This window comes from Momordica charantia (assembly GCF_013281855.1).
Source record: "Momordica charantia cultivar OHB3-1 chromosome 11 unlocalized genomic scaffold, Mcharantia_2.0 BLBB01000011.1, whole genome shotgun sequence".
Classification (NCBI taxonomy): Eukaryota; Viridiplantae; Streptophyta; class Magnoliopsida; order Cucurbitales; family Cucurbitaceae; genus Momordica; species Momordica charantia.
The window spans coordinates 7,798,587-7,814,548 of record NW_028275159.1 but is presented as its reverse complement, the minus strand read 5'-3'; the positions used below and the strand labels follow the sequence as shown (position 1 = coordinate 7,814,548).

The following is a 15,962-nucleotide window of genomic DNA, read 5'->3' as shown; positions in this document are numbered from 1 at the left end:
ATATAGTATAGTATAGTATGATCAAATTCTGACAAAAATTACTCACTTTGTCCCTCTCCCTCTCAATAATAATGTCATTTCTTTAGCCCAAAACAAATACCAAGTAGCTTCCAAACCCCTCAACCTCTCATTTCACTCTCTCTTTTTTGAGTATCTACCAAGTTTTAGGACTTGGGACAATAATCTCATAGTCCACAACAACATTTTTTTGTCAGTTTTTTGCTTGTCATTATTCATTAATTTCCATGCATTGTTGTTTTTTTTACGATGGATGTATCGAGTTAGGATCTGTTTGGTAATGTTATTCTTGTTTTTTGTTTCCAATTTTGTAGAAACATTTAACTTTTGGTGACGGTTTCTATTTCTCATTTGTTATTTTTGAGAAATGTGTATATAAAGTGTAGAAATTTTGGAAACAATAAAATTAAGTCTCTTGTATGTTATTTTCGTTTCTTGTTTTTTTTCAAAACATGAATAACAATATTATTTTATCATTTTTTACGTATAAAATACGTAATAAAAATTTTAAATAGTAAATATAACATAAATAATTTAAAACTTAAAATTTAATACAAAAATCTTGACAAGCCAATACTCCCTAATCACATGGTTCAAAATTTTGTTTTCTTTTCCGTTACATCTTCCGTAAGTAGTTAGGCCTCGAGAACTTTTCCATTAATAGTAAAAGAAGTAGGTATAAATTCTCACTCGTAGTGCAAATGGCACAATGACCCATTTTGGACCCAACAAAGTACTAACAATCTAAAAGTCGTGTACTAATAAAAGATGCCGTATTTATTTATATGCCTACGAATTCTCTTTACTTTAATGAATGTAAGACCTAATTCACATACCCAACCGATAAAATCTTAATGAGAAGATTGATGAGAGACTTAATTCCAAAATCTTTCATACAATTTCATCTCTTAACCCTTTTTAAGTTTTTTCTTGTATTTCACATAAAGCAAATGCAAAACAATTCAAATTAAATAGAGAATCCATTTTTCAAATTCAAACACTTTATTTTCTCTCTCTTATTTAATGGAACTGAAGTGTATGGAATTCCCCCTTTTTTTCTTCTCTGCAATCCAAGGCTTTGGCCTTTTCTTTTTCAGACCAACTGACTCAATCTCAGTACTTGTACTCACCACGTTTCCCACTGATTTTCTTTTTCTTTTCTCTTATTTTTATTTAATTATTATTTTTTTTTTGAAAAGGAATTTCATTTATTTCGCAGTCTCCAACACATTCTGATTCTCTGTCGATTTATAAGTTTGTAACTGCACGCAGAAGCTTTTGCCAAATAATCATATTTCAAATATTCATCGTTTTTGCTACCCAATGGATACCTGCCACCTGCCCCTGTCGGATGCAAATCATTCCCAGGTAATTCATTTGTGCTTTCGTGGCATACCAACGTAAATATACTAAATTATAATTTTAGTTCTTTTTAATTAACCGTGTTCGCCTAATTACAATTCACCTTCAGTCGAATGTTTAAATTTTCATCCTCTTTTTTTTTCTTTTTTGATGCTTTAAATTTTCATCCTCGATTGAACCATAATTACTAGAATACCACTAATAAATAGTTTGCCCAATAGTTATGGAGATGAGAGAAATGTCCCATAAAATTAATCATCAAAGTATGCATAACCTGACATATATACTCACGATCATTTAAAAAAAAATTATAATCGTGTATTTTCAACATCATTGTAACTTGCTCAACGTATTTTTGTAGCATGGGTTCATGTTTATCTTGATTGACTTTAGGAATTTTGACATTGAATTGCATGTTATTTCTTGTTCCTTGAATATGTGCATTGAATGGAGTCTCTTTTTTTTTTCTTTCTTTCTTTCTTTTTTTTTAAAGCTTGGTTTGGATAATTTTCGGGTTGATTTTTGAGTTATTTATTGATTAGTTATTCGAGGTAGTTTCTTAAATTTGAGGATGATATTGAAAAATCCCTGCCTCACAGTATTGAACTAAAAGAAACTTATTTAAATAAAAAAAAAAGATACTATATGTCATATGGGTTTTGTATAATTTTAAGTAAATTTACAAAACTGCCCCACTTTCAAAAGAACAGAGTTTCAAGAACAGGCCCCCACCTAATCCCATCTGCTTTTCTTGGCATCAGTTGGCCCAACTAGCTCCTATTTGGACTTCTGAGCTAGTTCAAAGGCCCAATTCAGATCAATAGTTCCTTTTGAACTACTGTTTGGTAAAAACTCGTTTTCAAAATACACTGGACAGTTTCTTTTTATAATTATTTTTATTTTACTTTAATTTTTTTATATCAATTTATTGGTTTAAGTAGTATTTTAGATTTTAAACTTTTGGTTTTAATTCATTTTATTTTCGAAACCTTCGGTATTTTCAACTTTTATTCATTTAATTCCTTTATTTTCAAAACATTCCTTTCAAAGAAGGGGGAGTCCTTGCATTTTCTAAATTTTAACCAAAATTTTATACGAAATAAAAATGAATTTATGACTTCATTTCATGAAAAATGTCATGCTAAAATTATAATAAAAAAATGAGAAAAATAAAAATATATTGACGAAAATAATAACTTTTCAAAAGTACTGAAATAAAACGATTTAAAAAATAGACCAATTTAAATTCTATTATTATAAAATTTACTTGGGAAAACATAATATATATATATATATATATATATATATCAAACATCAATACATATTTTATGAATCAAAATATAAAAAAAAAATTGACACAAAAGACAAATTTATATATGTTTCTTGTCTTCTTTTAAGAAAAAGACAAATATAAATACATATTTTATGAATCAAAATATAAAAAAAAAATTGACACAAAAGACAAATTTATGTATGTTTCTTGTCTTCTTTTAAGAAAAAGACAAATATATATATATATATTTAGCTAATAATTGAATTCTAGCTTTGTTGAGTTAGATATTATACAATCATTTTTACAAAATTAAAAAAAGTCAAAAGATTTGTATAACTTAAAAGGACATCTAAATTTATTCGACTTTTGCCTGTGAAATTCAAATATGAGCCTAAATGTTTACTTCTATAAACTACAAAATCTCACACTAAACCCAACTGCTTATTTTCCAACCTAATTTTAATCTGATTAGGATAACCCTATTCTTACTAAAACCAGTATCCAAACAAACCTTGCCGCATACCCTCCATGATCCACTGCTACAACTTCCCCAAGTCTCTATCATCAGCTCTACCGAAAATCAAATAAACCAAAATCAAAGTCCCAAAAAACAGATTCCTAAATCTAAATGCATTTTTAAACATAAAATCTACTAACCGATCGATCGGAAAAACGGCAGCAACTTCAATTCAATAGCCTCCTTCACTTATCATCTTCTGAAATTTCTTCAGTGATTCCTCCCTCTGCAACCTCATTTCTTCCTTGAATTTTTCTATGAACGCCTCCACCCGCCGGTTCAGCTCCTCCTCCGTCAGCGACGGCTTTTTTCTCACCGCCGCCGCCGCCGACTGTCTCGACTCCTTGTTCTTCCCTCCGCCGTTGAAGCTAGTTTCCGACTTTTTCACTTCCGGAGCCGGAGGGCCATTACGGCTTACGCCCGTTTCGTCTCGTCCGCCGTTCGACTCCCACGTATCGGATTTATCTAAGCGCCTCGAGAACGGCGCAGTTCGACCCTCCGTTATCGCCTTCCACGTATCGTCCAGCGTGACGTGGGGCCCTCTTGACGTCTTCCCTGCGGCACGAATTCACCCCAGTTATAAAATTAATTACGATTGTGCCCTTCCATAACAGATTCTGCAGTTTCTGAACAAAATCAAGCGTTATCGAGAGAGGGAAAAAGAGAAGCGCGCCTGCAGGAGGAGTAGGTTTTGCAGCTTTCCGATCGCCGACCTTCGAAGAAATCGGCGGCTTCTTTTCGTAGTTCTGCAACGACGAAATCTCCACCGAATAATCCTGATCTTTCTGCGAACCGCTACGATCAGCTTTCTCGCCGCTTTCTTTATTTTCTACATTCAATTTCACATCATTTTCCGAAACATTGTGCCATTCGATAACAGATTCTGTAGTTTCTGAACGAAATCAAGCGTTCGAGAGAGGAAAAAAGAGAAGCGCACCTGCGGGAGGAGGAGTAGGTTTTGGAGCTTTCCGATCACCGACCTTCGAAGAAATCGGCGGCTTCTTTTCGTATTTCTGAAACGAAATCTCCACCGAATCCTCTTTCTGTAAACCGCTACGATCTAATTTCTCGCCGTTTTCTTGATTTTCTCTATCTGAAACCCTGGAGCACACCAATTCTACATCCGATTTCTCATAATTTTCCGGAACATCCATCGCAAAGTTTTCATACTCATCGGAAGCGCTCTTAATGCGAACGTCGGCGACGGCTACACGAACTATGAAATCTGCTCGTGAATCATCGGACAGCTTCGCAGCAGGCGCCGAAACCGAAACAACCGCCGGCGTCGGATCCACGAGGTCCTGGTGGAGCTTGGAAGAGGCGAGAATAGTGATGATGATGAAATTAACGAGCAGGTAAAGGTAAGGAGGCCTTAACCACGAGAGTATGGAGCTCCAAACGGCGGGAACGTCGGAGACGAGGATATCGGCGACTACCGGAACGGAGAATTTGAGCACTACCGCCATGGAAAGCATGGCGGAGGAGAGGAGGAGGAGCTTGAGGGATAGAATCCAATGGTTGTTTGAAGAGATTACAGAGATCATATTGTGTTGTCTTCTCGGCGGTTCAATGAGGAAGACACAAAGACGAGACAGGTTTGAAAAAATCTTAAACCAACGCTTGTACGAGTATTTATTGACGATTTTTTTCTTTAAGATTAATTTTCACAAATTATTCAAATTATTATATTTATTATTATCGTTATTATATATTTGGATAAAAATCATTAAAACAACGATTTAGTCCATAAATTTTAGTTTGTAACGTTCTAGTCCTTCTCCTTTCACTGAATAAACGATTTAGTTTAATTTGTAATGATTTAACCTTAAAATCTGTAACAATTTAATTTTTATTGTAAAAAAATTTATTAAAATTAAGTGTCAAGTTTTATCCTATAACAATTTAATCTTTCTAATTTATAAATATCTTTGATCACTCTTTACTTTATTAATCTATATATATAAGAAACTTAACAAAAAAAATTTCATGATAAGAACTAAATCGTTACAAACTTTAAATTACAATGACTAAATTGTTACATATTAAAATTCGAGGACTAAATTGTTACCAATGTGAAAGTTCAATAACTAAATCGTTACTTTAACGAAAATATAGGGACCAAGAGTACCTTTTAACCTATATATTATTATTATTATTATTATATTTAATTTTTGAACTTTAAAAAATTTAGTTCAACCTCTCTAAGATCTTGATTCTAATTGGTCTATAACACTATATTACTCAAATGTGACATGACATTTTGATTGAAATTATGCCATGATTTGATAGACATGAGAATAGATAACACAAGGGCGGTGAAGACAAAATAGTTTTAAATGTATTCCACCACATTTTTCTTCAAATATTTTGCACTTATCTTTATTTTTTCAAATAAAATAATTTTGAAAATATTGGAGATCAAAATTATATATTCAAATTTTTTAATGGATGGTTGTAAATTGAAGGGTATGTTTGGAATTTGGTAGACTTTGAATTCAAGGACAAAGTAGATGAATGGAGTGAAGAATTTTGAGGCTGTCTTTATCCAACACCCAAATTTGCCAAACCGACTAAAGAGTAAAGACCTCAAAATCTTGCAATTGTGTGTGAGATTATGTTGTATTTGGTATGGTTGGACTTGAATTGGACTAAGTTTTGTAAAAATAATCATGTAAATAAACATTGTTACTGTACAATTCGAACACTAAATTTTTGTGGAATATAAGATTAGGTTTCTATTTTGGTTAATGTAATTCGGATTTGGTTCATTTTGACTCGGGTACTTATAAGAAGTATCCTACTTTAACCAACGAAGTGTCACGTTAAAATCGTGATGGAAAGAAATAAAATAAAGGGTTGAAATGATAATTTTTTAAAAGTATAGAGAAAAAAACATATTCTTTAAAATTACAAAAGACTAAAATAAGTAAAATTATGAATTACAAATATAAAAATGAAAACATAACCAAAAGATTATAGTGAGCCTTTGGTTTATGTTAAACTTTGTAAATCAATTGGATGATAGTCAACATATCAAACACTTGTGAAATTACAAATTTAACCAAAATGAATAACTAATTGTATACCATTTGTAATTTAATTGTCAGGATTAGTATAAACTAATAATTCATATTAAAATTAATTGGCCAATTTTTTTAATTTTTATTTTATAATTTAATTAAAGAGAACAAGAGCTATTGACCCTTACGAGTAGGAAACTGTCTAATAATTTTTTCCTAAAAAAAAAATAGAAATCGATTATTTTAAATGATGTCGAGCAATTAATTGAAAATACAAGTATATAAACTAATTTTCTTGTCTAATCAAATGCAGATACAATAATCTCAATGCTGCATATTTTGCCCAAAAAAAAAAAAGAAAAAAAAGGAAAGACCCTCCAAGAATTTATCATACAAATGAAGCAATAAAGCAATTATTTTCATTTTTTCAATCATTTCAATAACCAAAAATCAAGCATTAAGCAACTACAAAATGGTATAATTGATAAATCATATTAATCTAATCCCTCTTTTATTGGTCAAGACAAAGCTACTCATCATACAAATGAAGAAATCACTCTGGAAAAAGAAAAAAGGGCAATAAATTTATAGAAACTGAGACTGCCTCTACAAGTAATAGTTTACAATCCCCAGTACAGGTGGAAAAAATTGACCATTGCTGTCTTCCTGCAACTTACCTTTCTTGGTATAATCATCATCCATCCTCATTCCAGCACCCACCAGTTTAATGTTTTGAAAACATACCTTGTGTTAAAGACGAGAAGTCGTATTCTTTTCCCGACTGCGAAGGAGTAGCTGACGATACCGACGCTGCCGATTGAGGTTTATTGTTTGCTGCAGAGGTCACACCATTCACCGGTGCTGGAGACACTTGACCGAGGCTATAAAGGCTGCAAGAAGAACATTACAACTTCATCTGATTATCCCAGAGAATTGAATTGATGAATCTGTATGATTTCGTTCACCAGATAAATGTTCTAAACTTTTATTCTTTATGGAACCTCTGATATGGTTTATCCAACTGACTCTTTATCTTTTTAGTTTGGGTTCATTCTAACTTTTTATCTCAGATAAGAAAAATCAACACAGGAGCAAGCAGCAGGAAAACAGAGGATCCAAAATATTTTCGGATTGATTTTGGATGTCAGTATTCTTCCACTAAACAAAAAGATGCATTCACATCATATGAAAGGATGGATAAGTTTCAAATTTTGGTTGTTTCCAGAATCATCTTCATCATGCTTGATAGAACAAAGCCCTGAAAATGGAAATAATCACAAACTGCAACTTCTATGACAAATTTTTCATGAAAATCTTGAAACTCTTGGGTTTAAAAAGCTTTTTTTTTATTAATAGAAGACGATGTATTCAAAGAACAACACAAAAGTTGTGGACAATGGGCAGAGGGTGGAGATCACCCTCCTCGAACTCTAAACAATAAACAATAGCAGCTTTCCAATTATTAATAATCATATCGAGGCTTTTGTATCTTAAAAGTTTGAAAGTCTTTCAGAACTTGAAAATCCGTTAGTATCAAAGAAAGATAGAAGCATAATTGCATACCTAGATGTTGGATATGGAACAGAACTCCCAACTGGATTTGCCAGCGCCCTGTTCATTGTCTAACTCACAAAATATATAGAACAATTAGATACTATGTGGATGAGTATCAATAAATTTATCTTCTAATAAACATTATCAAAAACACTTCCAACTACCTGCACTGTAGTTTGCGGCCCACCCTGCGCACCTATTTGCATCATCAATCCGGGAATCGGGTAGGCAACATTTGGCCAACTTTGAGGCGGTACATTGGTACCATTGGGGACAGCGGTCTGGGTGTTACCGAATTTTGCATCCCCAGCAGCTGATTTAGCTGCAGCAGCCATGAGAAGTGATTGTTGCTGAGCTAGCATGGCAAGTTGCTGTTGATGCATAGCAAATGGAGAGACCATACTGGACTGCAGGTATTCAAATGAAAACATCAAATACCACTGTCAATAGAAGCCCAAAAGACTAATTTTTGAGCAAGTAATTTTTCAACATATATAAAATTTGCACATAAACAGTTAAATTCGATTGCTCTTTCAACTAATAGCAACAACATGATGTAAAAATAAATAATTCCACCTCATAGATCAAAATGGAAAAGTAGAAAACTTTACTGAAGAGTATAATTTCAAGACTTAAAAGCAATGATGCAATATTTACCTTTTCAAAAAGGCTCATTATATCATTTTTAACATCTTTGACAGGTTTTTCAGGAACTAAAGAAGGTGAAACTGAAGTTGAATCTTTGAAAAGGTCCTCAATTCCAGAAGAGGGCTGGGCAATGCTTTCAGCTGGTTTTTCTGGACCAGGTTTCTCAGCTGATGCCGCTACTTCAGCACTAGCAGCTGTAACATTGAACATATATCTAAAAATTTCAGAAATATTTAAAAGTGGTAGGGCAAGGAAAAGTTAAAAACATACACTGGAAGCCAGCCCATGAATTATCATCCGTAGAAACTGCTGCTGAGCCATTTTCAGAGGGGCTATCAAAGGATAGCATGTTGAAAAGGTCAGTAGCATAATCAACTTTTGGAGGAGAGGCAGCTGGGGCATCATTTGTAGTCTGTTTCGTTGCTTCGGCTTGCTGTACAACTGGTTCTGGTTTTTGCTCTTGGCGTGTTTTGGGGGCTGGAGCAACCTATACAAATGTAGTCAACACATGCATATGCATTAGAAATTTCTTACCACATTTAGTTCCAAGGTTTAGATATTAACGAAGTTTAAAAAATGAAGATAGACCTAAACCTAGAGAGAAGAAAGATCGTTGTTCACTAAATCCTGAATTGAGCTGAGACAATGCCACAACTTGAATAATCCTCATTGGAGTTGATCCATAAAAGATTTAGTTTTTTGAATGACTCCGTTTCTACTCGGGCGGGATGAAAACATACCACCACTTTGGTCCTCGGACCAAAACCAAAATGACACATTTGTGTAGGGGAAATCCATGATTTTTTTTTTTTTAAATAATTAAGAAACCAAGATTTTATTGAGAGAAATGGAAAAAATTATATCCAAGGGCATACAAAAACATAGCCGACCACAAGACATCCCCAAGAGAAAGGGGCTCCAATCCAAAAGAATCACCTAACTGAAAATTTAAAAAACTCTTAGAAACCGACCCCCCACTGGAAAACATTAAATCTAATAAGCTCCCAAATATACCCCAGATCTCTCCAACCCCTTAAAAATTCTATTATTTCTCTCGAGCCAAATTCCCCACAAAGTAGCAAAGAAACATGCCTGCCACAAAAATCTTCCCCTCTCTCGAAAATCTTCCCCTCTCTCGAAGGGGCGGGGGGAGAACAATGCCCCAAAGAGGAAATCCATGATGAACATCATTTTTATATGTGCATTATTAAATATATTATTGATGGACTAGCAACTGCATATACATAGTCTCTTCAATCTTGAATGTATGTCTTATTATGCACAATTGAACATTTATAAGTTTGAGTAGTACACAAAAGTAATATTATGAGATGAACTTTAGCCATATAACTAATGTACACGTTATATTTACTCTTGCCTCCCTCATTCCTCATGTCCTAAATCAGAAGTAATTTTTGCATAATGAAATTTGTTACAAAATGCTTATGAAACATCCTAATTGTTAAGTCGAGAAGTTAATGAACAGGGAAGAAAAACCAACATACTTGTTCAGGTCCTCTAGGAGGAACAGGAAGACTAATTCTTGAGGCAGGTATACTCTCTTTCACACACTGAGTTTGAATTTTCTTTCTTTCCTCAAACAAATTTTCAGAATGACCTGAATGTGAATACCCTGACCCACTTCTTTCCCCAGGCCTCTGCACATGCAAAGAAGGCTTTTCTTCCCGTACTCGAGAAGGTGATCTTGGTTTTCCATCCTTAGGAACCCATCTCTTGTCTTCATACCTATAAAATTTGCATAAAGCGGAGTACTTTTAAATCTAAAGAAACTGATAACCATTACTGATACAGCTATAATTGTATTTTAAAAGTAATGTTAATTGGTAAATCCATCTTTAAACTCTAAACATACTTTGCACGAATAAAATTCTCAATCCCAACTCTGTCATAGTTTGGTGGTAGCTCTGCCTCCCAGTAATCGTTTGCCTTCTCATTCCCCATTGCTGCACACAGAAACGAAACAATCTCAGTAAGAAAAGAAATCAATATTAACTGATAAAATAGACTAATTTGGAAAAGCATACATTGTATAAAAGTAACCTGCTCCGGAAGCCAAGTATCCAAGGTAGCAGAACGAACCTGCAAACAAAAGCCGTCAAACCATACTTGAACTAATTACCAGCACATTAAATATGTAAAAGTAAAAGGAATAACACCCAGAAGATGAAAATAGATCAATTGAAGCTGAAAGTACTTAAAGCTTATATTGATGACTACAATACTAGGAGTCTAGGCCAAATGGAATCACTCAAGGCGAAGTTACTCAAGAGCTAGAAGCAACAATTCAACATATTACCGGTGTCCTTGAGACACATAAGAAATGAGCGCCAGTCAAGATAAAAAATAGAATGAATAGCCAAGACGTATTTTTAAAATATAATCATGGAAAAACTAGACCAAAATCCAAGCACTTATGGTCGAGGAGAAGAAATTATATTTAGAAGCTACAAGCAAGCATATCTCCACTATACTCAATATTTACATCCCATATGTAACTCACATCTTGTCGTAATTTAAAAGGGAGCACAGAATTCTTTTCACCAGCCATATAAAAAGCAAAACACTACCTTTGATATGTGAACACCAAGACTTCTGTGGATCCCGGAACATTGCATACATATAAAAATGCCTAAATTAACACTAGCCCATCGTGGTCCCCTGCAAAACAAAAATCGATTATAACACATTCATTGTCATTCAACCGGTAAATAGTATTGGTATATTCATGGTGTAAACTAGGACTTGCTTCTTTTATCATACAAAGAAGCAACACAACAGTGAGAAAGATAAAGAATAGAGAAAACATACTTAGCTTTGCAATCAGCACACTCCCTATTCTCTGGCAACTTAAGAAGCCCTTCTAATATCTGCACATCATAAGAGCATAAAATGTAAGAATTGAATGTAAGTAAAGGAGCAAACCTTAACCAGAAAAAGGGTGTATTGAACAGAAACTTTTAAAGTCATTACTCAACAAATATTTCTCCTTTTTTTCCCATATATGACTCAAATACGTCATTACCAAACACAAGTACATGTAAAAATCCCGATGTTAGAAAATATCTAATATTTTATCTATCATGTACGACTATGAACACCGAGCAACTGGGATTCTGTAAAATCCAAATCACTCAAGCGGACACTTCACTCTAAGGACGGTAATTTAATTAAAAGATTAGTCATTTGTTAGACATATTTAAATAGCGAGTTCAATTCTATCCTCCTAGAGTAAACTTCTGATATTGGCCCAGGTTCCCCACTAAACCAATTCTCATTCCTATAGTACAAAGGAAATATTTTGCAGGGTCTTTTCTGTAACAACAATACTCTCGAATTATAATTGGGATAATAACGTTTAAGAAACTTGATACAGGCACGATCAATAAAAACCGAGGTTACTCAAACTCACACGCCGTCGCTGTTAAAACATGAATCAGGGGCGTCGAGAAATGGAATTACTGAAATCCAGCAGCCAGAATTCAATCGAAGAAATAAGTTATCCTCCAAAGCACGAAAAAAGCGCAAGAAGACAAAACAAAAACAACCAATCGCTAATCTAAATGTTGGGTAAAATGCAATTGATCCAAACGCGGAGATCAAATGAACTGCAACCCAAATCGATAAACGTTCCGTTCGAATTGCAGAGAGAATAGCCAAATCTATACCGTCCAGAAGCAAATTCAAACGTAAAAAGAAAAACAAAACAGAACCCATCTCTTCTTTAACTGATTAGCGACCAACCCAGAGAAAGAAAATCACTAGGAAGGGAAAAAAGAAGGAGAAAACCGAAATCCCATCTGAAAAGATTGATGATCCGACGAAGAAATGAGAAGGGTACCTTTCTGTGCCTGGCGTTGAGCTCCTTGGTAACGTTGGCCTTCTCATTCATGGTGAGGAACAAGAAACAGGCAGACGCGGAAGAGGAGAGGAGAAGGAGGAAGAAGAAGCAGCCGGACACGGAGGTCAGATTGGTCTTTCAACACACTTTCTCTCCCCTCTCTCTCTGGGTTTTCTCTCTCTAGCCCTTCGTCTGTGATTATTATTTTGAGACCGAAAACAAAGAGGAAGAAGGAAAACAAACAGAGGACACCACACCACCAATGGCGCTTTTTGACTTTTTTTTTTCTTTTTTCATTTTTCTTCTTCCTCTTTTAAATTTTTTTTTGGGATTTCGAATTTAGTAATTTCAAATTATTGTGCTTACGTTTTGTATTTATATATTATTATATGCATTTTAATTTCTGTCATCCTTTTTATATTTATTTATTTTTATTGGGTAAAATACTCTCTTAATTTTTATTTAATCTCTAAATTTCAAAATATTTATCTATTTTGAGTTTAATTTTTATTTGAGGCCAATATTTCAAAATATTAACAAAGTTTTTACTAATGCTCACCACTGATCTCTTACATAATATAATCGATGACAAAATGTTGATTATATGCTCATGATTTTAATATTAATTTATATTATTTATATGCTTACGTGATAAAAGTATCAATTTTTATAATATTTCAATAGGTGACGTAGACAGAAAAAATAATAAATCTTAGTCAAAGTTTTTTTTGACGATGTTGGATCTCAAATTCGCCAATAAAAATACAGTGAATCCGAATTCGAACTCACAACCTCTTAGTTGGAGACATATATCCATTGAGTTAAAGCTTACTTTGCCTGAAAAAGGTAAGTTTGAATAATTATTTTCTTGTTTTTAGATATTGAAATCACATTTTATAAAAGTTTATACTCGACTTTTAAGAAAATTCTAAGAATTATTCGCATATGTAATTGATCAAAGTTAAAACATATCCATTTTGTTCATTCTACAACTTTCTCTCTTTTTTTTTATTTACATTTTATTTAGTACAATGAAAATAAGATTCAAAACTCAGATTTTTAGAGAGCTTATTAGGGCAAAGTTATGCTCAATTTTATACCATTCATATTTACTAAAGTGTTGAGTGTGTTTATCTATAAGATAATTATTTAATGCTTGCCTTAACACTATTATTTATTCTATCGATAAAATATATACGCATCAAGATTTATTTTTTAAAAGAATTTAGGCCAATCTTATTTCAATTTAATTATTATATTTTAAATATTTTTTTAGTTCCTAAGTTTCTATTTTTATTATATAATTCTTGTTATTATATGTATGTAGTGCACTTAACCTAACACGTCGAGACATGATGATCAAAATAAAATAAAGGGATTGAAGGTTGCACAACTTTTAATTTTGGTCATTTTAACATTTTAAGATATCAAAATATTTCCATTATTAAGTCTCTTTTTAATAACTCATTAGAATAGAATAAAACAATGGTAGTGTGCAATTAAAACAAATATATTTTTTTTTATGAGTGAGCATATTTTTTAATATTAAATATTTATCTCATTATAAATTAATTTATCCATTAAAAATCAATAGGAACATAGTTTAGCAGGCTAATTAAATGTAGTAACAGGTAAATGTATATAACTGCTTCTCTTGAGGTTCAATGTTCAAATCCTTAAACAAATTAGTTAGATCAAAATTTGATTTTTTTTTATTTTTTATTTCTATGAACTACCGTCTTTTTGAATGCATTGAATTCCCAATCTATTTAATTATTCTTTTTTTTTTTAATAAGAATAAAATATTTGAATAATTATTAGGTCAATGGGCTTGAAAAGGACTATTGAGATTCATTTCAAAAAGACATATTTCAACTTGCAAAAGTCTTTGGTGAGAATGGCATGGAAACTGCCTATTTTGGGGCAAGCATGCCATCTACCATACTAACACATTATTCAAGAGTAACACTATATGAGGTTCGACCCGTTAAAGTATCAATAACATTCTTTAAAAGTTTAGGTTCATGTCTCTCTTCTATGCTCGAATTGTAATACTAATTAAAATTACATGATGAAAGAAACTAGTTCGAGTTACCCTAGTTTAAATATAGCAACACTGTCATATCTCACGATAATTTATTGATTTTGATTAAATTGTACTAATTAGGCCCTATTTAATAATCATTTTGTGCTAATATTAAGCATATTCAGTGGTTAAAGCATCTTGTTTCTTTCTTTAAAGTCAGAGGTTTAATCCACATCCCCAATATATTTGTTGTACCAAAAAACATCGTATTAAGGTAAACAACCCGATTCGATTTGAATGATAGCATGTACACCACTTATAATACTCTTTTCTACTTTTGGTTATTATCCTAACAAATCTTAACTCATCTTTAGTTTATATAGTATAATTTCAAATTCGTTTGATTATTTTCTATCAAATGTACTCTTCATCTATGGTGCAACTAAATAGAATTTGTAGATAAACAGAGATTCGACATTTTATCGATATTTTTATTGACATTTTCATTTCATTAAGATTCACTCGACATTTTCATGGATATTGACATTTAAAACCCTACATTTTTGTCGCTTTCATGGACACCACAACACTATTGTTTTTAACTTTATCTTAACATCCTAAAAAGTTTGAAATAGATAAACAAATACCAAATTAAAATTAATCTCAACCGAAGAAAAAAAGTAAAGAGAAGGATAATGGAGAATCCATGTAACATCCACTAGGGTGACAAGTGGGATATGGAAGAAGGGCCATGTGGCCTCCACGTGGCATAGATCTTAGTTCAAATATTATCTTTGAAGATCTTTTTTTCTATTTTTTTAAAGTTCTCTTTGAAGATGTTTAGCTTTATAGCTTTAGCCCACGCTTTTAATATGGATATGAATTACGTTGAGTAAATTTTTTTATAAGGATAGACAAAAGTTCCCGTTATTTAAAATTATCACCTTTAAAGAATACGTGGATTAAAATTAAAGGTGTTTGAAAAATTTAATGATCTAAAAAAAATCTATCAATCCAATCTAACCCGTACGATTTGGGTTGGATTTAAATAAATGAAAATTCTATAAATTAGATTGGTTCAACCGTTTCGTATAAAATAAATTCGGATTGAACCAAATATGAACTTATTATTAATTTTAGAACTATTTATTTTCATTATAAAAATTATATATAGTTATGTTTATTTTAATGTTATTTTATTCAATAATTCTTTATGTATTATTTATTTTACCGCGATTTTTAAAGACAATTTTTCCTTTTTTGTTTTTAAGTTTTAGTTTGTACTTTTTTCATTAGAACTCATTTTAAAAATGTTAGACAATATATAAATAAATATTTAAGATATTATCATTTACCTTTTTTTATATTGTACAATACTTTTAAGTGACTCCAATAACCCAAATTAATCCAAACTAAATATATCATGGTTGGGTTGAGTTAGGTTAATTATTTAATAAGGATTATTTGTGTTGAATAAATTTACAATCTTAACAATTGAGTTTGGTTTAATAGTAGTTTAACCTAACTAAATCCAACCCATGAACTCCCCTAATTAGAATAGAGATTTTAAAAGTTCAAGATCTAAAACTATTAAAACTATCAAAAATTGAGGGTATGAGAGTTAAAAAAGACATTTTGAAAATTGAAAATAAATGGAACAAAATAATATTAATCCAAAATTTTTA

General features: G+C 32.1%; 2 protein-coding genes across 2 annotated transcripts; both read right to left on the bottom strand.

The window, feature by feature from the left end:
- Window positions 1-2,904: 2,904 nt before the first annotated feature.
- LOC111010521 (uncharacterized) lies at window positions 2,905-4,796 on the bottom strand. Its single transcript, XM_088119447.1, has 3 exons — window positions 4,108-4,796; window positions 3,311-3,725; window positions 2,905-3,223 (listed from the first exon to the last, which is right to left on the bottom strand). The coding sequence occupies exons 1-2, from the start codon at window positions 4,712-4,714 to the stop codon at window positions 3,343-3,345; spliced, it is 990 nt and encodes a 329-aa protein (XP_087975573.1). The 5' UTR covers window positions 4,715-4,796; the 3' UTR covers window positions 2,905-3,223; window positions 3,311-3,342.
- Window positions 4,797-6,647: 1,851 nt separating this feature from the next.
- On the bottom strand, window positions 6,648-12,477 carry AGD5 (ARF-GAP domain 5). Its single transcript, XM_022283938.1, has 11 exons — window positions 12,252-12,477; window positions 11,222-11,280; window positions 10,981-11,071; window positions 10,438-10,492; window positions 10,266-10,356; window positions 9,898-10,138; window positions 8,663-8,879; window positions 8,402-8,586; window positions 7,909-8,151; window positions 7,754-7,812; window positions 6,648-7,080 (listed from the first exon to the last, which is right to left on the bottom strand). The coding sequence occupies exons 1-11, from the start codon at window positions 12,300-12,302 to the stop codon at window positions 6,915-6,917; spliced, it is 1,458 nt and encodes a 485-aa protein (XP_022139630.1). The 5' UTR covers window positions 12,303-12,477; the 3' UTR covers window positions 6,648-6,914.
- Window positions 12,478-15,962: the final 3,485 nt, after the last annotated feature.